The 26,435-nt window shown below is 42.0% G+C and overlaps 1 protein-coding gene across 7 annotated transcripts in view; it reads left to right on the top strand.

Annotated features, from left to right (window-relative positions):
* PHF20 (PHD finger protein 20) overlaps positions 1-26,435 on the top strand; it is a 138,139-nt gene that overhangs the window by 83,879 nt on the left and 27,825 nt on the right. For all 7 annotated transcript variants that reach the window (XM_059898144.1, XM_059898145.1, XM_059898146.1 and 4 more), the window contains one exon: positions 9,880-10,158. In XM_059898144.1, the coding sequence (XP_059754127.1) occupies positions 9,880-10,158 (279 nt within the window). The remainder of the gene's footprint in view (positions 1-9,879; positions 10,159-26,435) is intronic.

Raw genomic sequence — 26,435 nt, 5'->3', positions numbered from 1 at the left:
TAGGTCACAACATAGCAGCTTATTGCATCTAGCCCTCAAGGGAGAGTGCCTACTAGTAAGATGGGTGTTACAATCTTACATAACATAATTATGAAAGTGACATGCTGCCACCTTTGCCTGTTCTATTAGAGGCAAGTTATAGGTCCTGCCCACACTCAAGGAGAGGGGATTACACATGGGCATGAATACCAGGAGGCAGGATTATTAAGAGACATTTTATAGTCTATTTCTACCCTTCCTCCCCCCCCCCCAAAAAAAAGAGAACATTCCTTAGAGTTATGCCATTATTAAAAGCAAATTCAAATTCTGTGGACCATTTTTCCCCCCATATACCAAGGTATAGTAGTAATTTGGGAGAGGCAAGAGCAGAGGGTGACTTGGGATTTTGAGCCTGGGAGCCTAGGATAGAGCTCTATGCTTTGCCTCAATTCTTCCATACAAAAATCTGTTCAACATGAGGAAGAGCACAGCATTTAAATGGTAATACCCATAACTACTTGCAAATACTGATTTCCATACTACTTTCTAAAACAAAAATAAATTGGTTTCAGTAGTTTACCCTCTATCCCAAGGATAATTTGATTACCCCTGGCTTTTGAACCAGGCTCCCTGGAGGATTTTTTTTTTTTATTTGGCTGTGCCGGGACTTTAGTTGTGGCACGCGGGATCTTTAGTTGTGGCATGCGAGATCTAGTTCCCTGACCAGGGATTGAATCCGGGTCCCCTGCATTGGAAGCACTGAGTCTTAACCACTGGACCACCAGGGAAGTCCCACTCCCTGGAGGATTTTATTTACATATTTTCTGCCCTTTGTCACCTACTAACTGCTCTCATGTTGACAAAGGACCATAGTATCCCTAGAGTGGATGATGTCATTTAGCTGGTGCCATCAGTGATGTATGTTCCAAATGAACTGTCCTCCCATTGGGAAATAGACACTGTGTGTGAGACTTGGAATTTTTGTAGACTGTGGCCCAGCAGGCCCTTTTGGCAACCATTGACTCTCTTGGTTGCTTGACCATGCTTCCCTCACCATGTTTCTTTTGTCACAGGAACACCATTCTGGGGAGGAGTGTAATATAATATATAAAAGAATTGTATTCTTTCTACTGTGAAATAATATGGGTATTATAACATGGAAGAATAGAGAAAAAAATCAATTTTTTTTACCTTGAAATCTCATATGCAAAATGGGTACCATTGTTTATATTCTTACAATTCTAAACAAAAAAATACACTATTTTATATGTTATTCTTATATATAATTTTGTTTTGCTGAAACTGTTTCTTTTGAGGGTTTTCTTTAGCATGGTTATGCTGTGCATATTCTGTTTTAAAATTCTTACTTTTAAAATGTAAAACATTTTTACTGGTTGCATCATTTTGCTGTTCCTGTTGTGCTTTTATTAATTACCGCTAACACCTCAGTGTTTGATTAATAAAGTGGGGCAATTAGATGTTAAATTTTTTCAGGTCGTGCCCTGGTACATGGATCCCTGGCTGGGATTATGCATAACTTTGTTGGAAGCAAACAACTGTGAGGTCAGTGCCAACCCAGATGACAGCTAATGTTCAAGTAACCTATTGCAGTTAGTAATAGGCTTTCTCTTCTAATACCTCATGGAAACATGTGGGAGCCTTGTGAAATAAGTATTTTTATTCCCATTTAATGATAAGGAAACTGTCTTGGAGAGGCTAACTCTCTTGTTTGAAGTAGTAGTACGCTGAGAGGAGTACTGTAAGAGTAAAGAATGGAGCACATTCCTCATTCCAGTATTTTAGAATAAAGAATGAACAGAACTAACTGCAATACAAATAGAAAGGGACAGATACTACAAGATTTGTTTTCCATGAAGTACTTATGGGAATTCAGAGAAGGCAGGATAGAATCTTTTTTGCTCAGAGACCAAGGAAAAAGCATCGTACAAGTAGGTGGCCTTTGAAGGCTGAACAGGGCTTGGTTTGCATGTGGGAGAGGTGTGCCAGAGGCTTGCGCTGGCTGAACTGGCAGTTTTCATTGTGCACACAGAGGGCTCATCTGGCTGCCATATGGGAAAATTAGGATAAAATTGTGAAGTCTAGAAAATGCAATTTTTCATATCTCTAAAAAATTTGTTGGGTTCAGTTTGCAAGACCTTCATGAAAAAGGAGCAGTTACTTAAGTCTTGGGGTGTTTGATCTACTTCTTCATTTGTGAGTCTGAAGTTATAGTTTTTTTTTTTTTTTTTTTAATATTTATGATATTTATTTATTTATTTTCCTTATTTTTTGGCTGCGCCAGGTCTTTGTTGCAGCACGCAGGCTTCTCTCTAGTTGCAGCGTGCGGGCTCCAGGGCACGTGGGCTCTGTAGTTTGCGGCACACGGGCTCTCTCGTTGAGGTGCGCAAGCTTAGTTGCCCTGTGGCATGTGGGATCTTAGTTCCCTGACCAGGGATCGAACCAGTGCTCCCTGCACTGGAAGATGCGTTGTTTACCACTGGACCACCATGGAAGTCCCTGAAGTTACAGTTAATTGTGTAATTTATCAGATTTTGTCACAGGCTATTATCCACAATTAATTTATACCCTCTTTGCTGCTTGTCTCACCCTGATGCTTGTGTTGATTGTGTTTTCTCCACATTGCAAGGTAGGTTATATTTACTGGCTTATAATCAGAAGGGCTTGCATATCAATGAGTTATATATATACTTCACTGAGTTGAGTTTATGGGGGGGGGATCTTATTACTTCCTGAACTTCCGTGGTTGAAGATTCATAATTCTCAAGCCTTTCTTATTCCTTCAGACAAAAACCAACAACTCATTTTGTCTTATTAAAGTTGCCATCTTGAGAAGAGCTCTTGGTTTGGCCAGGGGCTTCATGACAGTGACACCAGGTAGTGTCTTTTCTCCTGGGGAGTTTATCTGTTTACCTGAGCCTCTGTGATCCTAGTACCACCTCTGAGGCAGGTGGCCACCTGAGTGCCAAGCTTGTTTACCTTTGGAGGACCAGCTGTTTCCACTTTCTGCTTACCTGTGAGAAATCAAGGGTTTTGCTTTTGGGGGAGAAGAGTTTTTATCCTGCCAAACTAAATGTATTTCCTTTTGAGAGGCTTACTGGATTGGTAGACTGTCTTAATCCATTTGGACTGCTGTAACAGAATACCATAGACTGGGTGGCTTATAAACAACAGAAATGTATTTCTCACAGTTCTGGAGTCTGGGAAGTTCAAGATCAAGGTGCCAGCAGATTCAGTGTCTAGTGAGGGCCAGCTTCCTAGTTCATAAACAGCTATATTCTCACAGTAACCTCACATGGAGGAATGGGCAAGGGAGAATTCTGGGGTCTCTTTTATAAGGGCGCTAGTCTTATTCATGAGGGCACTGCCTTTATGACCTAATCACTTCCCAAAAGCTCCACCTCCAAATACCATCACACTGGGAATTAGGTTTCACCATATGAATTTTGGGGGTCTAGTATAGCACTGTCAGACTAGGTATATCTTTATTTCAGCAGATAGTTTGACCATATTACTTTTAAAATCTATCTATGGACAAGGAGGAAATAGATATATGAGTGTATTGGTAATCTGCGTAGGTGAAGTTCAATTGGTTCAGGTAACTCTACCCAGAGTGTACATTAATTGATTGGTGTCAGCCTAAAGCGTGTTCTGAAGGCTGTCCTCAGCTCTGTCCTACTGGATCTTTATCAACAGCTTGGATAAAGACCTAAGAATACATAGGATTACAGAAACGAGTTATAAAATTCTTGGACTAAAATAATAAGATGGAGTTTATTAGGGTTAAATGTAACTTCCAGCGTATAGTTTGATAAAATTTTTGGGGGAAATGGAAATGCACTTTAATTTGTGTTTTAAAAAGGCAAACAGGACAAAGTTCGGGATTTTGGTGGATCAAGCTTGGTGTACTGTCCAGCACTATGTAATATAATTATTTTAAAAAATTTTGGGAGGCTGAATTAGTGAAAGTAAGATGTCCTGAAAGGTGGGGGTAATAATCCCACTGAATGGCCATGCTAGGAATCTTGTGGTTGGTTTTGGATTTCACATTTCTAGTAGGATGTAGACAAAACTGAATGCTTACAGAGTGATGTGTCTCCCAGCCAGAGCTTATGAGGGCTGGTCAAAGGAATGTTTCACTCTGGTTGATAATTATAATATTGGGTTGGCCAAAAAGTGCCTTGGGTTTTTAAGCAAAAATAAAAGACACATTTTTCATTTTCACCAAGAACTTTATTGAACAACGTACTCACCCTTATGTTCCACTATCTTCTGCCATTTTCCAGGCAACTTCATAATTCCATCTTCCCCAAACTTTTTATCTTTTTGAGCAAAGAACTGTTCCAGGTGCCTTTTACAGTCTTCCAGGGAATTTTTCCATTAAGAGAATTTTGTAAAGACCGAAATAAATGGAAATCCGAAGGTGCAGTGTCTGATGAATATGGTGGATGAATCAGAACTTCCCAGCCAAGCTGTAAGTTTTTGCCTGGTCATCACAGAAACAGGTGGTCTTGCATTATATCCTGATGGAAGATTATGCGTTTTTTGTTGACTAATTCTGGACGCTTTTCGTCGAGTGCTGCTTTCAGTTGGTCTAATTGGGGGCAGTACTTGTTGGAGGTAATCATTTGGTTTTCCAGCAGGAGCTCATAATAGAGAACTACTTTCCAATCCCACCGTATACACAACATCACCTTCTTTGGATGAAGACCGGCCTTTGGTGTGGTTGGTGGTGGTTCATTTTGCTTGCCCCACGGTCTCTTCTGTTCCCCATTATTGTATAGTAGGGGCCCCCAATCCCCGGGCCGCAGACTGGTACTGGTCCGAGGCCTGTTGGGAACTGAACCACACAGCAGGAGGTGAGCGGCGGGGTGAGCCAGCGAAGCTTTATCTGCTGCTCGGGTTACAGCCTGAACCATCGCCCCCTCCCCCGCCCCCCCCCCCCCCCCCAGGTCCGTGGAAAAATTGTCTTCCAGGAAACCAGTCCCTGGTGCCAAAAAGGTTGGGGGCTGCTGTTGTACAGTATCCACTTTTCATTGCCCATCACAATTTGTTTTAAAAATGGAACGTTTTCATTATGTTTAAGTAGAGAATCGCATGCAGAAATACTGTCAAGAAGGTTTTTTTTGCTTAACTTATGTGGAACCCAAACATCAAAGCGATGAACATAACCAAGCTGGTGCAAATGATTTTCAGCGCTTGATTTGGATCTTTTGAGTATGTCGGCTATCTCCCTCGTGGTATAACGTTGATTGTTCTCAATTAATGTCTTGGTTTGATCATTATCAACCTCATTTCAACTGGTTTGCCTTACTGTGGAGCATCATCCAGCGAGAAATCCCTAGCGTGAAACTTCGCAAACCACTTTTGACACGTTCGATCAGTCACAGCACCTTCTCCATACACTGCACAAATCTTTTTTTGCGTTTTAGTTGAGTTTTTACCTTTCTTGAAATAATAAAGCATAATATGCTGAAATGTTGCTTTTTTTTTTCCATCTTCAATATTAAAAATGGCTACACAAAAATTCACCAATTTTGGTAAGTTTTTTTTTTAATGCATACTGATATGACAGCTGTCACATACAATCTAACAAAATTGTTTCGTATGAAGTTAAAGACAAGTGCAACTAGAGCCATCTTACGGAGAAAACTGAACGAAACTTTTGGTCAACCTAGTATCTGTCTCTTGCCACGTTCCATAAATGACATAAGCCTGTTTATCAAGATTATTTTATATTTGAAATAATATAAAATAATATATTTTAATAATATATTATTTTTATATATAAATTATTATTTATATATAAATAATATATTTTAATAATATATATAAAATAATATATATACTTGGCCTGTTTTGTGCCAAATCTTATAGCCCTCTCTCCAACTCTTTTGAAATGGGTGGTGGTATTCCCTTTTATAGATAGGAACCTGGATAATAAGAATAGTTTAAAAAAACCATACACAGCTTATTTATGCAGCTAATGAAGGGTAGAGCTGGGATTTAAAGTTGGGTTGTTTCCATTATACCATACTGCCTCTGGAATGAGCATGCAGTGAAGCTGGGAGTGATGGGCACTTCTGCCCTTCTGCTATGAGCAGGTTAATTTCTGGAAGGCTGTTCATAAGTCCCACTTGTTCTTAAGTCCAAAATGATACTATATACACATATATACATTCTTTTCTAAATATTCTTTTTTTAAACTTCTACTGGTCTTTATTAAAAGGAAAACTATTATCTGAAAACAGAGACCCAATGTAGTCTCAGGTTAAGCCTCATTGACAGAACCCCTCAAGCTACAGCCCAGGCACCTAATCTTGGCACTACAATGTTGTCCTTGACCTGCCCTCTCTCTCGCCATCTCAAACTCTGGGGATTTGCTTCCTACCAGGATATTCCTTTCCAGCCAGGCAAGATATCTCAGTCCCCAGGACCCCACCCTTCCTGCCAGGATGGTGGCCACAGGGTCATCCCCCTATCCCCGGCCCCTACACACCCGGTCAAGGTGACTGCTACACACGCGGGGCCGCCACACTCTCAAATCCAAATGTCCTTGTCTTGTCAGCACCCTGGGTACACTTTAAACGTCTTTAAAGTCTCCAGCCCATTAACAATAGGGTCACTACAACAATAAGGCAGACGCAACCTCTTCTGAGCTCAGTGTGGTGGCGTCCAAAGCTCCTAAAATCCGAGACTTAGGTTCTCCCACCCCACATCACTCCCTGGGGCATAAGAACTACTGCTGTCCCTCAGGCCTCAGCTCGAAGGTGTCTTCTCTAAGAAGCCTGCCCGGCACTTGACAGGCCGAGCCGGGCGCCTTCTCCTGGCGGCCCCGTGCCCCCTCAGTCTGGGCAGAGATGACACCCGGAGTCGGCGAGTGTGCCCGCCCCGGCCACTTCCAGGGCCAGGGGCTCCTCGGGTGCAGGAGGGAAGCCGAAGTGCGCAGTTATGGCGTCCACGTGCTAGGCCTGCGCGGGATTGGGCGCCTGCTCCCCAGACAGGAAGACTTTAACTCCATGAAGATAGGGGTCCCCCGGTGGCCCATAGGCCTCTTTCCCGGCGCTTCCCGACGCCTAAATATTCTTTTCCATTCTAGTTTATCCCAGAATATTGAACAAAATGATAACTATATAGTAAAAAGAGCCGATATTTATCGAACACTTATTATGTGTCAGATGTTTTTCTAGAATCTTTGCACGTAATTCATTTAATTCTTACAACTCAGTGAAGTAGTTACTGTTATTACTATCTCCACTCCGCACATGAGGAAACTGAGAAGGCAGGAGGAGTGATTACAGGAGCCAGGATTTGAACCAGGCTGTCCAGCTGCAGAGCCCACACTTTTTTTTTTTTAAATTAATTAATTTATTTACTTATTTTTGGCTGTGTTGGGTCTTCGTTTCTGTGCGCGGGCTTTCTCCAGTTGTGGCGAGCGGGGGCCACTCTTCAGCGGGGGCTACTCTTCATCGCCGTGCGCGGGCCTCTCACCGTCGCGGCCTCTCGTTGCGGAGCACAGGCTCCAGACGTGCAGGCTCAGCAGTTGTGCCTCACGGGCCCAGTTGCTCCGCGGCATGTGGGATCTTCCCAGACCAGGGCTCGAACCCGTGTCCCCTGCACCGGCAGGCAGATTCCCAACCACTGCGCCACCAGGGAAGCCCCGAGCCCACACTTTTAACCACCATCCTGTCTTTGCCTTATGCAAATGGCCCGTGTGTGTACACAAGAGTGCAAAGGTTTTGAATAGAAAGAGTGGTAATTCTTCATGGAATTGGTTCAAAGTTCTCATTATTTTTAACTTTTTTTTTTTTTTTTTTAATTCAAAGGTATTTGTATTTTGGTATTCTTCTTTTCTCTTATAAATAAGTTGATCTCAAACAGGGCTTCAAACACAAGCCAAAGGATGGCTGAGTTTACTGTAGCTGAACTTGACTGCTGAGGTCCTCAGGTGATAGTAGGCAGGGTTGATGCTCTCTGACCTCCTCAGACCTTAGCTTTGTTCGCACAGTGGTAAGTGGAGTTTTCTGCAGTGATTTTTTGAAACATTGTCAGATGGAAAAGGAACTATTAGGTTCGACCATATGAAATGGCCAATATCTAACCTTTCTTAACCTACAAAAACAGCAAATTCGTATGGTTCAACTTAATAGGCCGAAGGGGAGGAAATTCCACAGAAACTGTTTGTATTTTAAGAAAGAATTTTAGGATATATTGGAGGTTTGAATTTTGAATTGCTTCACTGACTTTTTTGTTTTTCCTGTACAACTATTTGTATGAGAAGTATGTATTCCATTTCATTTCATGTTACTTTTTCTTAACTGTATCTGATTTAAACCTCTTCGTTATGTCTCTTGTCATGGATAGAAAGTGATTTAAGGCATTATGCTTTGGGATGTGTGTGTGTATATAATTTGTTACTTGTTTAAATGCCTATGTAACAGAATCCATCAGATCATCAAGCCTACCAGTTTTATTAATTTATGTATGTATGTATGTATGGCTGCGTTGGGTCTTCGTTGCTGCATGCAGGCTTTCTCTCACTGCAGCGAGCCGGGGTCTACTCTTCGTTGTGGTGTGCAGGCTTCTCATTGCAGTGGCTTCTCCTGTTGCGGAGCACGGGCTCTAGGCGTGCGGGCTCAGTAGTTGTGGCTCATGGTCTCTAGAAGGCAGGCTCAGTAGTTGTGGCACACGGACTTAGTTGCTCTGTGGTATGTGGGATCTTTCCGGACCAGGGCTCGAACCCATGTCCCCTGCATTGGCAGGCGGATTCTTAACCACTGTGCCACCAGAGAAGTCCCAAGCCTACCAGTTTTATAATCATACCCTAGTGCTGATTTTGAAATGTAGAGGATGATTCAGATTGAGTTTAATAATTTTTTTTATTCCTTCTGATTATGGAATGGTACTTGAAAAAGTAATCATAATATTTACCAAAAGTTCAGCATGCTATTCGCTTCTAATGGAAATTGTGTCATTGCATTTAGGAAAAATTTGATTCACTCAAGAAAGTTCCGTCCATTCAGGATATTCTTGGGTGACTTAATCTGTAGAGTAGGAGTGATTTGAGTTTATGGTGATTGCTCTCATTAGGGTGAGGGCATTGTGAAGGGAGTCTTCAATAAACTGAGTTTCTCATGAATTCATGAATACTCATGAATTCCTTGTGACAGCATTACTTTTTGTCATTGATTCATGACAGACCATTGCCTTCTGTTTATTTGGTTTGGGGAGAGGGTGTCAGACTTTTTTTTGTCTCTTTGAATTTGATCATTGAGTTTTCTGAGTTCTCCACATGCCTTCCAGCTCCGTTCAGTTGGTTGTCTTTTTTTCCTCTTCTTTTCTGAATCCTCTTGATCAGAGTACATGGTAGTGAAATCTCAAAAGCTCAATACTAAAAGCTTTGTAATAGTTACTCTCCTTGTGCAAAAACCATTGTAAGATCCTTTCAGTTTCATAAAGAGATCCCACCAGAATATTCTCTAGTCTTGTCTACACAAAGGTATCGGGATGGTAGAAAGTCTGAATCTGGTTCAACCTATGAATGGTCCAACTGCTGTGAATAACAAGTGCTAGGTTGGATCCCTGATTTTTTTTTTTTTTTTAGGATTTTCCCTTGTTCTTCTGAAACCCTGAGAACTTGTGTGGCTGCTTTAAAAAAGAAAAAAAAAAAAGTTGATCTCTTCTTTCAAAAGATGAATCACAGTTGAGTCTGTTATTTACCCTGAAGTTACACCATTCTTTCAAACAGCAGTAGTCATTGATGTCTCCGTCTACATATGCATGCTGCTCTCTCACTCTCTGTTGCCATGTGTTGTGTTAATGCACGTATTGTAATAGTTCGAATAAGCATGAGGGATCTTTGTTTTTGTTTTTTTTTTTCAGTAACAAATACTTGTAAGAAAACAGATGATTTTGTGACATCTAAAGCACCAGCTGTCGACCTAGATCACAAGTTTAGGTGCAAGGTTGTGGATTGTTTAAAATTTTTCCGCAAAGCCAAACTGTTGCACTATCACATGAAGTATTTCCACGGAATGGAGAAGTCACCAGAGCCAGAGGAGAACTCAGGAAAGAGGCATGTCCAGACGAGGGGCTCTTCAGCTTCAGACAAGGCCAGCCAGGAGAGCCTGACCAGGAAGCGGGTCTCGGCCAGTTCCCCAAGTAAGCATTTTGGTTCTGGGTTGTATCTGTATCATGAAGGGTGACACAGAAAGCGGGCGTTAGGTTGGTCTGGTCCAGTTGAATCCCTCAAAATTGAAAATGACAAGTGATCCTCAGGAATTGCCTTGTGGAGTTGTAGCCTTCCTGGAGGAAGTAGAAATACCTGACTCTCATTCTTACCTCCACCTCTTGCTGCTCAAGTTACCTTGAGAAAGTCACTTAGCCTCTGAAGGTCTTGGTACTCTTGGTATGGAGTGGGAACAGTCAAGGAAAGGGAGCTCTGTTAGAAGCCAGCAGGAGAACTAGTGCTCAGAACAGCATGGGTGCAGTCATCCCATCCCTGCTAACAGAACAGAAGAACTAAGAGGTGATGTGGGATTCTCCTCCTGGGTTCAATTTCGTCATAATTGCAGCCGAAGATATTTTCTAACAACACTTTTTATTTTACATAGAAACTACAGTGGTGGTGGTAAGGGTAACCATAAAATCTCATGTTCACGTCTTATTCTAAAACTTACAGAAATTGAAAAATTACATGTTTCTTGGGAATTTCAGAATAATTAATGAGTTTCCAGGAAATTCTACAAGCTTCCCAGCTTCGTTTTACCTGAAATTGTAACATCATTGTATATTTTTTGGCTTGAACTTCTCTGTTAAAATACTTAGGTATTAGATGGTATATGGAACTCCTGGGACATCTGCCAGTGTTCCCAAGGGAGTACAGAGTCGGGTTTCAGATAGCAGGTCAGGGCCATGCAGACTAAGGTGATCTCTGACCCTGTGAGAGGTCAGTTCTTAGCCAGGCTGTGAAGACATAATGTGTCAAGTGACAGTTTCTTAGTCATATGTGCTGTATTATCCATTAGAAATATAATGTGAGTCAGCCTGTAACTTTTTCTTGTAGCCACATTTTAAAATGTAGAAAGAAACAGGTGAAACTTCTTTCTTTTTTTTTTTTTTTTAATATTTATTTATTTGGCTGAGTTGGGTCTTAGTTGCAGCACGCAAGATCTTCGTTGTGACACGCGGGCTTCTCTTTAGTTGTGGTGTGTGGGCTCTGGAGCTCGCGGGCTCAGTGGTTGCAGTACATGGGCTCTCTAGTTGTGGCGTGTGGGCTTAGTTGCCCTGCGGCATGTGGGATCTTAGTTCCCCGACCAGGGAACGAACCCACGTCCCCTGCATTGGCAGGTGGATTCTTTACCACTGGACCACCGGGGAAGTCCCTGAAATTTCTTTTAATAAATTTTGTTAACTCAAAATATCCAAAATACTATCATTTCAGCATGTAATCAGCATAGAAATTACTATTTAATAAGCTATTATGTATTCTTTTTCTTGTATTAAGCCTTTAAAATCCAGTATGTGGGACTTCCCTGGTGGTAGGGTGGTTAAGAATCCGCCTGCCAATGCAGGGGACACAGGTTCAAGCCCTGGTCCGGGAAGATCCCACATGCTGCAGAGCAGCTAAGCCCGTACGCCACAACTACTGAGCCTGTGCACCTAGAGCCCGTGCTCCACAACAAGAGAAGCCATCGCAATGAGAAGCCCACGCAGTGCAGCGAAGAGTAGCCCCTGCTCACCACAACTAGAGAAAGCCCACCCGCAGCAACGAAGACCCAACGCTGCCAAAAATAAACAAATAAAATAAATTAAAATTAAAAATCCAGTATGTGTTTTACATTTACTGAACATTTCAGTTCAGACTAACCACATTTCAGGTGCTAGTAGCTGCATATGGCTGGTGGCCACAGAATTGGCCCACGCAGCTTGATTACTAGCTGTAGACTAGCTGTAGGCAGTCTAGCTGTGCACTTGGCGAGCCCAAGTATTGAGCTAAAAGGAGCTCCCTGAGGAAGGCCAGCCGGCTAGTAGTCATCCAGGAGGGGCTCCCCATGTGGGCTGCAGGGCATGGCAGCACTCTCCACCTTAGTGACTTCACCAGAGTCCTGCTCAGGTACCCCCCAGTGGATGGATGTCTCTCAAAACAGGGTGGTCTGAATCAGATAGTGGTAGATGATGCTCAATGCCAGGTGCCAGTTATTTATTTAAAACGAAGCCAACAGCTATCAAAACTCCTCTTCTCTGTCTAGCTTAGACCTTGTTTATTGAGCATTGGAGCAGAGCACTGGAGTTGGAAATGCCTCAGGCTAAGATAGATTGACTTGTTCATTCAACGACTATTTATCGAGTGCCTCTCTTCTGGGGAGTAAAAAGGAAACCTAGGTCTCCTTCTGCCTGATGCTCTTGGTTGTGGGTATTCCTGGCACAAAGAAGAAAGGACAGGCTCAGTTGTTAGATGGGAGCATCCTCTTGCCTGGGCAGTGCTTGTTTTATTAGGGCCACTGATTCCTTAGGGATGTTAATAATGTCTTACTGGCCAGTCCCACTGGCTTTGGTGGCCATTCTGTGTCTTTTAGATAAGTTTATATCTCTCTGCCGTTGAATACATGGTTAATTCTGGGGGCAAGCTTATTTCTGAGAACTTGAGAGAGACCTGTCAGTGAGATCCTTTCCTCCCCTCCATGTGTCACCTGGCCCAGGTCTCACCTGGAGCAGTGGCCAACTCAGCTGCCTGGGAGTCACTGGGTGACTTGTTAAAAGTACAGATTTATTGGACCCTGCTTTACAGCATTCCAATTCTAAGTTTAGAATCTGTAGTTTTTGTACACGCCCCCCCCCCATATAAAAGTGACATATGATTGCTGTAAAATCCATACAAAAGAATACTAAGGGAAAAAGCCTCCCTCCCACTGGTAGCCCCACCTCCCTTGCAGATATAACTATTTTTAACAAACTCTTTTATAACTTTTCAGATATTTTCTGTGCATATCCAAGCTGTACATTTCTATTATGTCTAATAGAAAATATCTTTTAATATAGTTGGTATCATATGCAGCTTGCTTTTTTCATTAAAGATACCTTGGCACTCATTTCATGTCAGTATAGATACGTGGTTCTACCTCATTTTGACAGTGGCCATTATCTCATTGTATGGGTGTACTGGACTTTAAACATTTTCCTACAAAAAATTATGATTCACCGATTTTTTCACTCTTACCAAGTGCTAAAGCAAAGTAAACCTTCCTGAAGATTAATTTGCTCTTGTGTACGAATTAATTCATGCGATAAGTTCCTGGAGGTGGGATTTGCTTGGGAAAAGGGTAGGCATATTTAAATTTCTGATAGATGATGCCAAATCACCCTTCAAAAAGCTTGTCCCAGTTTGTAATCTCCTACCAACTGGTTATGCACATCAGTTTCTTTACAATCTTATCAGTATTATCAAATTTTAAATTATTGTTAATCTGATAGGTAAAAAATACTGTAGTGACTTTAGTCTTTTATTTTAAAAATTCTGGAATATTTTAAATTTATAGAAAAGTACATAGGACTATATATAGCAAACATGTATGTATCCAACCCCCACCTACACTTAAAAAATGTTAACATTTTGCCATATTTCCTTCAGATTTTTTTTTAAGGGAAACAAAACTAGGATGAGGTACAAACCCCCTGCATTGCTTTTCCTTTCTTTCCCTTTCTGCTTTCCCAAATACATGCATATATGTTGAGAAATAATGTATAGTATTTAAAAAAAATTTTTACTGGAGTATAGTTGATTTACAATGTTGTGTTAGTTTCTGCTGTACAGCAAAGTGACTCAGTTATACATATACATATATCCACTCTTTTTCAGATTCTTTCCCCATATAGACCATTACAGAGTATTGAGTAGAGTTCCCTGTGCTATACAGTAGGTCCTTATTAGTTATCTATTTTATATAAAGTAGTATGTATATGTCAATCCCAGTGTCCCAATTTATCCCTCCTCTCCATATAGTATTTTCGAGTGTTATTAACATTTATATTGGTAAATGATAGAGTATTTTGTGTGTTTTAAAAATATGTATAAATAGTATCATATTATACTTACTCTTTTGGAACTTGCTGCTTTTTGTTTAGCATTATGTTTGTCTTCATCCCGGTTGAAACCTGTAGGTGGATCTCATTGATTCTTCAGCTGGTGTATTGTGGGGTTTTGGGCACGCCCATCCACCCTTGTAGGTGTAACTTTTTTTTTTTTTAAACGATAGTTAAGTATGCCAGAGTTTCTTTAACCCCTTCCTACTCAGGGTCATTGAGGTTTCTAGTTTTTTACTTTTATAGATGATGCTTCAGGGACTGCCTGTGTACACATCCCCTGTGCGTGAGCATTTCTTTTGAGTATTTACCTAGAAGAGGAATTGCTAGATGGAAGGGTTTTAGTTAATGTACCAGAAGGTACTTGAAAATGGTGGTTCTGACTTCAACATTCCTGTCAGCTCTGTGATTTGTCTATGTCCCCACCAGCTTTTGGTATTATCTGACATAAGTTTGCCCAGTCTTAGGAATTTGAAGTGATTATCTCCTTGTTTTTCTCAATGAGAAAAACGTTTGTTTTGTACTTTTTAGATGAGAGTCGGAATTGTTACAAACCTCCCCTGTTTCTGCTGGCTCCCACTGCAGCGCCATTCTCGGACAGCCTGAGATAGGAAACCGTGATGTGAGGGATTTGGTCTGCTCTGAGGACGGTTCTCTCTTGAGCCCCTCTCTCTGTGGATTGGCCTGGCTTGCTGGTTGGCTCTGGTCAGCTGACCTCTGACTTTAGTCTGCACCCTCCCCTCCTCCTTCCCTTTTCAGTGCTGTGGTGGAAGGAAGGAAGGAGCAGTCAGTGGTCGGGGAGCCTGAAGGTCTGAGTTTGGGACCCAGCTCTGCCACTCGAAGTTCTCTGGTATTGATTAAATCCCTCATCTTCTAGTATGTAACATGGAGGTTAAACTATTTGCCCCCCATAAAAATGCTGGGAAGGTCTTTATGTTAGGCATTTAAAATTATTTTGAAATGTGCACACATGTTCAAAGCAGCACTGTTCTTAAGAGCCCTAAATTGGAAACAGCTCAAGTGTTTATTCACAGTAAATAAATGTGTGAAGAATAAATCGAGTAAATAAATTGTGGTGTCTTGATACAGTGGAATACTATACAGCAGTGAGTGAATGAGCTACAGCTATACCCACCAACATCTCACAAATATAATGTTGGGCCAGAGAAGCTAACATAAACTCATATATATGATATGGTAGATATGTATATAAAGTTCAAAAACAGATTAAAATGAATCTGTTATGTTTGAGGTCAGTACAGTGGTTATCCTTGGGGGGTAGGTGGATGAATGACTGAAAGTGGGGCAGGAAGGAGACTCCTGGGGTGCTGGGGTTCTGTTTCCTTATCCGAATGGTGATTGTAACAGATGATCATGGTAACTGTCCGAGGAGGCACCTTGCCCAGTGTAATGCACCTGAGTACAGGGTGGGTGTTCCCGCAAAAGAGGGTGTGCGGACCTCTTGTTTGGTTTTGGAATTCCTGATTAACTATACTTGAGGGTCTTGATTTGTGTTGAGTAATATGAGCAGGCTTGGAGTCAGCACACCTGAATTTGAATCTAGCCTCCACCCCTTGCTTCCTCTGTGACCTTGGGCAAAGAACTCTGAGCTTCAGTTTCTCCATCTGTGAAATGGGGATACCTACCTACCTCAGAACTTTGTTACATTAAATGACCTAATGTAAAATGCTTAGCACAATGTCTGGCCTACAGTAAACTCTTAATAAATACTAGGTCTTTATCTTAGTGAAAACATTAACCCAGGCAGTCAGAGAGCTGAGTTCTAAACTCAGCTGACCTCTGATAAGCTGCTAAACCGATAGACAAAGTGTTGCCATTTTGATAAAATGAAGAGACCTGAGTGAGTGATTTTCTACTTTTATGTACTGCATTTGGGTCTCATACCAATATACCGACATGGGATTTCTAAAATTCTCTCTCTTAATACAGAAGGATCCCTTTCACTGGGGTTTGGAAGTCTCTTGGTGAATTGGGGAAACTTGCCTGCCAGGTTTTAAAATAACAAGATCTGCTGTGGGTATACTTGCCAGGCTGGCAGGGGTGGACAGTTACAACATGCTTTAGGGGGACCAGAAGGGTATTTTAAATCCCTGTGTTTTAACTTGTTACCCCCCTGCTGGTCCTTTGTAAAACTGGTCAATTTGGTGGCAGAGTGTACCACACAGGCCTCTCACCCATGTTGGGGTATAGCCTGGTCATTCCTGTACCCTCTCAGATGGAGAGCAGGTTTGTGCAGCCAGGAAGGGACATTTCCCCCCCCTACACCCCCATGTCAGGTGGACACAGACCACACAGACGATTTCACAGCTCTTCCAGGCTTGATTGCTGAGATTGCCAGCAGTTCCCAGGCTGAAGCAAACTAGACCATTCATCTTGCTGTGCTCTAGCTGGGAAATTAAAAACCTGGCCACTCGTCCTGCCTCTGCCACTAACCAGCAGGAGCCTCAGTTCTCACCATCTGTGAACTGGGGTCAGTAGACATGTTCAGCCTTCATCACGTTGCTGGATATCAATGAGAGCAAACACAGAAGCATATTCAGCATATTCCATAGGCCCCAGCCCTCCAGAAGGCACCCCCTGTTCCAGGCGTTGCCCTGACTTTTTTCACATCAGAGTCTCCTTCCGTTTCCTCATGGTTTTGCTGGGTACTTGATTAATCTGATGACTAAATTTCTTAAGATTTGAAAGAATAAAACCAGCTAAACAGATCATCTGTTCTCTCAGCACATCTAGTTTTCACCTCAACTTCTAAGAAAGCTCTTATCTTTAGGGGTGGAATTTCAGACAGTGGGGGTAGTTCAACTGGGGAGATGTTTCAAGGTGAGACTCTTGACACCAGGCAGCTTGTGTCCTAGTTCACAGGCAGTGTGAACTTGACGCTATGCTTAAGTGAAAATCAAAATATTACAGAATGTGTGCTGCTTGGGACAGCACAATTACTGTACTGTAATTGGGGACAGTTATTTGGGGACAGTTACTGTAAAAAAAAGTACTCCCTTTATGCCAAGTACTCTGATTTTGGGAACTTGGGTTCTAATAGATTTCTCAGATGGAGATTTCTGGGGCTTCTGGCCCAGCAGGACCAGAAAATGCTCTGCAGAGATTTATTTTTTGGTCTATCCCCCCCAACCATTTTCCTGCTGGTAAAGTTAGGCAGGAGAAGTAGTTCTGGTCTGAAGTCCACAGACTCTATTTTAGTAGCAGTTCTGCTCCTGTTCACTTGTGATCTGAACTCTTCACAGATCTGATTTCCTCCTTTCCAAAATGATGATGTAGGACTAGGTATGAATGAGGCAGGGCTCTTTCATGTGGGGAGAAAAGCACATAAACAGTTACAGTGAGAACTACTAAGTTCTATGTAAGGGGAACGTGTGAAGTGTTGTGGGAACACAGATTCAGATTTTGCCTGAAGAGCAGGGGCTGGGATGTCGAGAGGAGGAGGTGACATTTGAGTTAGGCCTTAAAGTGTGAGGGTAGGTAGGGGGTGAACCAGAAGGCAGGGGAATAGGAAAGGGATCCCTGTGCTGGGAACAAGCAGAACAAAGTTCAGAGGCATTGAGAGGAACAAACGGTCATGGATGTCTGTCCCTAAGGTACCCCTTCTGACTCTGGCCTTCAGATGTTTCCTCTTCCCTCAGCCAGGCCTTTAGTCACATAAGTTAATTTGGAAGGTCAGTTTAGATTTGCTTTTCCAAATGAGGTTTCATAGAATACCAGAATCCATTTAGTAAATTCTCTTCCAGGGGTGAGCTTAGGCTTCCTTGGTGCTTGTGTTTGATTCTGCATAGGTGAGTTCAGTCCTGAGTAGAGGTTTGCTGCAGAAAGAATATTTGAGGATCAAAGGGAGGCTCACCTGTGCTCATTACCTATTGTTACATCCATTTCATTCGTATTCTCACTCTGGGTAAACCTTGGCTTTAGGCCGAAAGGAGCCTTGGAGCACCAGAGTGGACAATTCTTTGTATCTTTTCTTGTGGTTCTAGACTGGCCTTCTCACAGAACCGTGCCCTCTCCCCTTAAAGGGAAGGGAGAAATAGGAGCTTAATTATGATATAGATTATGGTGCCTTAAAGAGAATACCAAAGAAGGTGGCTTAAGACAGAGGTTTATTTCTGTCTTTGGTCAAACTGCAGGCTCTCCACGGTGGCTCTGCTGTGGCTCTGAGCAGGTGTCCAGGGCCAGCTTCCTCCTCAGTGCCCCGCCAGCCCAAGGTGTTGCTCTCTCTGTGTGGACCAAGATCGCTCACCACCTTGCCTGTCTTTCGGCAGCTGTGAAGGGAAAGGCAAGGCATGCCTTTTTCTTTTAAGGGCACAACCTGGAAGTGCCACACATCACTTCTGTTCATATCCCATATGCCAGAACATCTGTACGTGGCCACACCTCACTCAGGGGAAGCTGGAAAGTGTACTCTTTTCCCTTTGGGAGAAGTGGGTATTGGAGAATGCATGGCAGTCTCTGCCATATGAGCCAAGGTAGAAAAAGGCAGGGCTTGAGGAAGGGGTTTATTGGAGGGCCCCTTTGGGCCAGTGTCTGGGTGGGATCCATGGTGGGGGACTAATTGGAGATGAGGCTGGAAAGATAGACAAGGTGAGGGACTTCCCTTGTGGTGCAGTGGTTAAGACTCTGCGCTCCCAGTGCAGGGGGCCCGGGTTTGATCCCTGGTCAGGGAACTAGATCCCACATGCATGCCACAACTAAGGAGCCCACACGCCGCAACTAAGGAGCTGGCGAGCTGCAACTGAGGAGCCCACATGCCGCAACTAAGGAGCCCACATGCTGCAGCTGAGGAGCCCGAGAGCCGCAACTCAGACTCGGCGCAACCAAATAAAGAAATAAATAAATATTTTTAAAAAAAAGAAAAAAGAAAGACAAGGTGAAATGATGGTGTTAGGCCATGAGACCATTTCCTCTGATAGGTGGTGAAAATCCCTCCAAGAGCATACCCACGCCTGCTCTGCCCTTGAGTTGCCCTCCCCTTGTACAGGTCAGAACAGACTCTGGTCACTGCTTGTCCCTGGCACGTGGCAGTGCTCTGTGGTGTACAAGCAGTTCTCCCATAGGGGAGGGTGATGTCATTTTTTTCCTCTTCCTTCCTGGAAGCAGCAGTCTGATGTCCTTCTGCTATCATAACATAGTGATCTGAGGGAGAAATAGGGAGCAGGCTGTATAGAGGGAGCAAGGAGGGCTCTGGTATTTCTCCTGATGGGCACCTGCAGCCTGAGGAGAGGACAAGTGGCCATCTGGAAAAGCCTTGCACTCCTCAGGCGACAAGCTGCTCTCTGATCCAGAGCCCTGACAGGAAGTTGCTCTTTGTCCAACCAAGTCTGGGCATTCAGGAAGAAGCTCTGTAGCCAAGTGTCTGTTCTGTGGGTCATGGAACAATTGGTCAAGCTGTTCACAGAGAGAACTGACCACAGACGAGTACCACCTTCCAGGGAGAGAGTATCGCAAATGAGATAACAGCTAATTTTTTGCTGGGCACTGTTCCAAGTTCTTTACTTGTATTGTCTTGTGTAATCCTCAAAAAAAACCCCTATGAAGGAGGTACTATTGTGACGACTTTATGGATTAGAAACTGAGGTGCTGATGAGATGGATTAACTTGAACCAGTATAGAGACATCTAGCATGTAGTGGAGCCACAATTTGAATCTAGTTGCAGAACACGTACTCTCACTTTTAGGCTCTGCTGTCTTTTAGGATGCCATGGAAGGATGCCCTGGCCCTGGGCCCTGGGCCTTGGAGTGGGGAATAGGAGTGCCTCCCTGTAGGAGACTTCTGTGCACATGGGTAGTCCGAACGAGTGAGTGAGTTCTGCCTGTTGTCACCTTGTCTACCCCTGTTAGGTTAGTCCCTGCTGGGCAGTTCTCCCTGTGAGCTCTGTCACCTACAGCCACATGTGACTTAGAGTCTTCAGCCAGAAGCCAGGGTGAGCCTATGAATGCTTTCTCTCTTCCCTCTGTGTTCAGAGAACACAGGTTTCTGTAGAAGAATTTCCTAGAATATCTCTTCTTTTTATCCTCAGTGCTTACTCCTCTAATTGAAGCCTCAGGAGTGGACTCTTTAAAGCTTAATATGACCATATTTCTGACCAGCTGCAGCACTAGGGATGCTTTTAGTTACAAGTAACAGGAAACCCAATTCAATTTGATTCCACGATAAAGGGGATGTGTTAGTTCACGTAATAGGGAAGTCCATGGGAGGTGTACTGCTCCAGGCCTGTTGGTTGTCTTATCGTCTCACCTCTCAGTGCTGTTTTCAGGTTAAAACCCTTGTGGTCAGAGGATGGAAGCCAGTATCATTTAAGACTCCATGCTGCTTCATTCAAATCTAACAAGAAAGTAAGAGCATACCCTTTTAATAAACTTGGGACCAGAGTCCCGAGTTCGGGTTGGATTACTCCATTCCTGTCCCTGCCTTATGAACCAGTTGGCCCAGGCTCAGATTATCTAAGCCTACGACTGTGACAAGGGGCATGGGATTACTCTTACAAGTTTAAGTGAGTGTGAAGTCAGTCCTGTCCAAATCCCTTAGATGCTAAACAGTGAAGGAGGGGTAGAAGAGACGCTGGGAGATACCCACAGTTTCGGCTACACCCAGCAAAATCTGCACAGCCAGGGAAAGGGTGGTGGTGGTGTTGAACCGTAGAGCAGATCCATGCCCTGTGCTCATTTCCTGTATCAGGGACAGTGCACAGGGCCCACAGCATGGCCCAAGTCCTCAGACCCATAGGTCTGAGTTCATCTTTTCTATACACCAATTTATATGATCCTGCAGCTTCTCTGAGTTTCACTTCCTCCTCTGTAAAGTGGTAATCATGTTAAGGTACAGATGTATTTTATGCAAAATTGAAGTTGATGAGTTTGAAGTTGTGTGATACAAAAAGCCTTATCTATAAAATTTGAATTAATACAGATCCTACCAAATTGACAGAATTCATCAACCACATGATTTCAAAGCTGGTAGGCCAATGAAACTGTGTTCATTATGCCTTTATTTTCTGGAAATATTAGTCGTGAATTATGTGAGTTTGAATAATGTAGGGTGTTCAGGAATCTTTTGTATGGAATGAACTTCACCATTCTTTTCTTAACTGCCTGTTGGGTTCCCTAAAGGTTGTGATGTTGTTTTATAAAATGTGAAATGCAAAAAAGATTGTTATTGGAGAAGCCCAAAAGAACTACCATACTAGGTGATAACTGGGTATGCCCTGGCATTTGGCAATTTATATCCTGCATCTGGACCTTTCTGTCTCAAGGATCCAAAACCTAGGTGGTATCTCTTCAGCCAGTTCTGCTAGTGATGGGGTTAATGCTGTTAGCATTTCAGTAAGCTAATGGAGACAGTTACTTTAGTTTGAAGGTCATTAAAACCTGAGTTTACAAATCAAAAACTGGATTGGGCAATTGTTTCTATATGTGTGTGGGTGAAGGTACATCAAATCCCATCAATCATTTGCTCAAATCCTTCCAGTGAAGTTACTCATAGTAAAGGCCAATTTCCTTGTAAAGCATAAAGTTTCATTTCTTCTGTTCCAATTTATATTTTATTTCCTTTTCTTGTCTTATTGTACTAGATAGGATGTCTAGTACCATGTTGAAAAGAAGTGTTGAGAGGGTACATACATCCTTGCCCTGTTCCTGATCTTAAGAGAAAGCATCCAGTTCTCACCATTAAATATGAAGTTAGTTGTAGGTTTTCTGTAGATGTCCTTTATGAAGTTGAGCAAGTTTTCCTTTGTTCCTAGTTTTCTGAGAATTTTTATCATGAGTGAGTGTTGGATTTTGTCAAATGCTTTTTCTGCATCAATTGATACTATACATAGAAAATCCTAAAGATGCCACCAGAAAACTACTAGAACTAATCAATGAATTTGGTAAGGTTTCAGGATACAAAATTAATGCACAGAAATCTCTTGCATTCTATACACTAACAACGAAAAATCAGAAAGAAAAATTAAGGAAACAGTCCCATTTACCATCACAACAAAAAGAATAAAAATACCTAGGAATAAACCTACCTAAGGAGGCAAAAGACTTGTACTTGGAAGACTATAAAACACTGATGAAAGAAATCAAAGATCATATAAACAGATGGAGAAATATACCATGTTCTTGGATTGGAAGAATCAATACTATGAAAACGACTATACTACCCAAAGCAATCTACTGATTCAATGCAATCCCTGTCAAACTACCAACGAATGGCATTCTTCACAGAATTAGAACAAAAAAGTTTACAATTTGTATGGAAACACAAAAGACCCCGAATAGCCAAAGCAATCTTGAGAAAGAAAAACGGAGCTGGAGGACTCAGGCTCCCCGACTTCAAACTATACTACGAAGCTACAGTAATCAAGACAGTATGGTACTGGCACAAAAACAGAAATATAGATCAATGGTACAGGATAGAAAGCCCAGAGATAAACCCATGCACATATGGTCACCTAATTTATGACAAAGGAGGCAAGAACATACAATGGAGAAAAGACAGCCTCTTCAATAAGTGGTGCTGGGAAAACTGGATAGCTACATGTAAAAGAATGAAATTAGAACACTCCCTAATACTATACACAAAAATAAACTCAAAATGGATTAAAGACCTAAATGTAAGGCTGGACACTATAAAACTCTTAGAGGAAAACATAGGAAAAACACTCTTTGACATAAACCACAGCAAGATCTTTTCTGACCCACCTCCTAGAGTAATGAAAAAAAAACAAAAATAAACAAATGGGACCTAATGAAACTTAAAAGCTTTTGCACAGCAATGGAAACCATAAACAAGACGAAAAGACAGCCCTCAGAATGGGAGAAAATATTTGCAAACGGAGCAACGGACAAAGAATTAATCTCCAAAATATACAAACAGCTCATGGAGCTCAATATCCAAAAACAAACAACCCAGTTAAAAAATGGACAGAAGACCTAAATAGACATTTCACCAAAGAAGATGTACAGATGGCCAAGCGGCACATGGAAAGATGCTCAACATAACTAATTATTAGAGAAATGCAAATCAAAACTACAATGAGGTATCACCTCACACCGGTCAGAATAGCCATCATCAAAAAGTCTACAAACAATAAATGCTGGAGAAGGTGTGGAGAAAAGGGAACCCTTTTGCACTGTTGGTGGGAATGTAAATTGATACAGCCACTATGGAGAACAGTATGGAGGTTCCTTACAAAACTAAAAATAGAACTACCATATGACCCAGCAGTCCCACTACTGGGCATATACCCTACATCAATTGATATATTATTTTTCTTTTTTAGCCTGTTGATATGATGGATTACATTAATTGATTATCAAATGTTGAACCCGCCTCGCTTGTATACCTGGAATGAATCCCAGTTGGTTGTGATATATAATTCTTTTTATACATTGTTGGATTCAACTTGCTAATATTTTTGCATTTGTGTTCATGAGAGATAATGGTCTGTAGTTTTCCTTTCTGTAATGTCTTTATCTGATTTTGGTATTAGAGTAATGCTGGCCGTGTAGAATGAGTTAGGAAGTGTTCCCTGTGCCTATTTCTTGAACACTGAAGGCCTTCCTGACCTTAGAATCTTTGCATTTGCTGTCCCTGGCCTGGAAGACTCTTCTCCCAGATTTCTGCATGTTTTGTTCTCTCACTCCTTTCAGGTCTTTGCTCAGATGTCCTTTTCTCAGCGAGGCATTCTCTGACCACAGATTGTTAAAATTGCAAATCTCCCCTTCCCTCATCCCTACTATCCCCCTTCCCTGCTTTATTTTTTCCATAGCACTAATCACCTCCTAAAATACTATATGACTTACTTGCTTTCTGCCCCCACCCACTAGAATGTAGCTCTGTGAGGGCAAGGGTTTTTGTCTTTTTTTGTTCATTGCCTTATCCCTTCTCCCTAGAATGGTGTTTGGAACATGGTGGATGCTCAAATATTTGTTAAATAAATGAATTTAAACCATGACTGATAATGTGGTTGTAGCCAAGCAAATGTGCAGAAATGAGTTGTTCTGTTTCTATTCCTGAGGAAGATTGTTTCCAGGATCAGAGGAAAAGTAAATATTGTTGATAGCTTTTATGAATGAAATTTAGGAGGCATTTAACCATGTTTTGCTTATCAACTGCATGACTTTGGCTTAGTCATCTTATTTCTTTGGGCTCTGGTTTCTTAATCTTAGAAAGAGTACTTTTGTAAATTAGACTAAGGTCTTTTCTAGAGCTCTTGTTTGTTGAACTTTGTTTCCCAGTTGCAGAGTATTTTAATAGGAAAGGAGCTTAGAGACCCTTAAGTCCTATGTTCTTTAGCCAGTAGATTAACTTCTACCTCTAGAGCCAGGCTTGCCAGCTGGGAGATGCAGCCCATCGTCCTCTCGTACAGTTCCTGGATGCCTGTTTGGAAGAGGGGCCTTGGAGGTAGTGCTGACTTGGTGCTGGAGAGCCAGATGAACCTGTTTTTAAATGTCTGTATGATGTCAAGCAGGTGTCATCACCTCACCAAGCTTCAATTTCCTCATCTGTGAAACTGGAATAATATACACAGGTGGTTGTTAGGGTTAAATGAGATGTTTGTGATATTTGCACACAAGTGCTCAGTTAAAATCAGTTGAACCTGACTGCTTATCCTACCCCACACTTGCTTTGTGATCCATCTTGATTCTACATCGGAATCACTTGGAGAGTGTTTTTAAAAACGCTGATGCCCTTGAAAACGTTACGCTAAGTGAAAGAAGCCAGGCACAAAAGGTCACTTATTGTATATATATGAAATGTCCAGAATGGATAAATTCATAGAGACAGATGCAGATTGGTGGTTGCCAAGGGTTGAGGGGTTGGGGAGAATCTGCTTAATGGTAAGTGGTTTTACTTTGGAGTGATGGGAATGTTTTGGAACTGGGGTAGAGCTGGTTGCACAGTATTGTGAATGTACTACATGCTACTGGATTGCTCTTTCTTTTTCCCTCCCTCCCTTCCTTCCTACCTACTTACAGCTTTATTAAAGCTTAATTGTTGTTCAGTGGACTGCACATATTTAAATTGTATAATTTGATGAGATTTGGCATATATATATATACCCAGCCATTACCACAGTAAAATGGTAAACATATCCATTACCTCCTAAAATTTCCTTATGCCCCTTTTTAATTCCTCCTTTCTACTCCTCCCCCCTCTCTCATCCCCAGGTAGTCTCTATTCTGCTTTCTGTTATATAGATTAGTTTTCATTTTCTAGAATTTTATATAAATGGAATCATGCAGTATGCATTAGATTTTATTTATTTATTTATTTATTTTTTATTTTTTGGCTGTGTTGGGTCTTCGTTTCTGTGCAAGGGCTTTCTCTAGTTGCGGCGAGCGGGGGCCACTCTTCATCACGGTGCGCGGGCCTCTCACTGTCACGGCCTCTCTTGTTGCGGAGCACAGGCTCCAGACGTGCAGGCTCAGTAGTTGTGGCTCACGGGCCCAGTTGCTCTGCAGCATGTGGGATCTTCCCAGACCAGGGCTCGAACCCGTATCCCCTGCATTGGCAGGCAGATTCTCAACCACTGCGCCACCAGGGAAGCCCCTGCATTAGATTTTATATGGCTCCTTTTACTCAGCATACTTATTGAGGTTCACTTACGTTGCTGCATATTATTAATAGTTTATACTTTTATTGTTGGAGGTATTCCATTGTATGGATACACCACACATTATTTGTCCATTCACCTGGTGATGGACATTTGGGCAATTTTCATTTTGGGAGATTACAACTAAAGCTGCTGTGGTCGTTCATATACAAGTCTCTGTGTGGACATAAGTTATCCTTTCTCTTGAGTAAATATCTAGGAGTGGAATGGCTAGGTCACAGGGTATATGTATGCTTAAACATATCTTAACACCTAAAAAGTAAGGCATGATCAATTATTTGAAATGCTACAGATATGTTTGATAAGATAGAAGAAACAAGTGGATTTTTGCAATGGTTAGGCTATTATTAACTTGAAAACTACAGTCTCAGTTGAGTGGTAGGTGGGAAGCTTTTTAGAGGGGAATTAGGAAAACTGAATTGAGAAGTTTGGCAGGGAGTATTGATAACTTAAGAAGTTTTGCTGTGAAAAGTAGCAGAGAATGAAGTTGTGGTTTTTGGAAGGTGTGAATTATTCCTTTTTAAGTGGATAATTTTATATTATATGAATTATACTTCAATTATTAAAAAAAAAGAAGAAGAAGAATCAAGCAAACAAAATCCTGATGTTCAGGTTACACCTCAAGCCAGTTAAATCAGAATCTTTGTGGGTGGGACCCGGGCATTCACTTTCTAAAAATCTCCCTTGGTGATTGCAATATGTAGCCAGTGTTAAAAAGTAGTG

Source organism: Balaenoptera ricei, chromosome 15, assembly GCF_028023285.1.
Source record: "Balaenoptera ricei isolate mBalRic1 chromosome 15, mBalRic1.hap2, whole genome shotgun sequence".
In the NCBI taxonomy this organism is placed as follows: Eukaryota; Metazoa; Chordata; class Mammalia; order Artiodactyla; family Balaenopteridae; genus Balaenoptera; species Balaenoptera ricei.
Note: the sequence above shows the minus strand (reverse complement) of the source record. Positions and strands in the feature narration are given on the sequence as shown.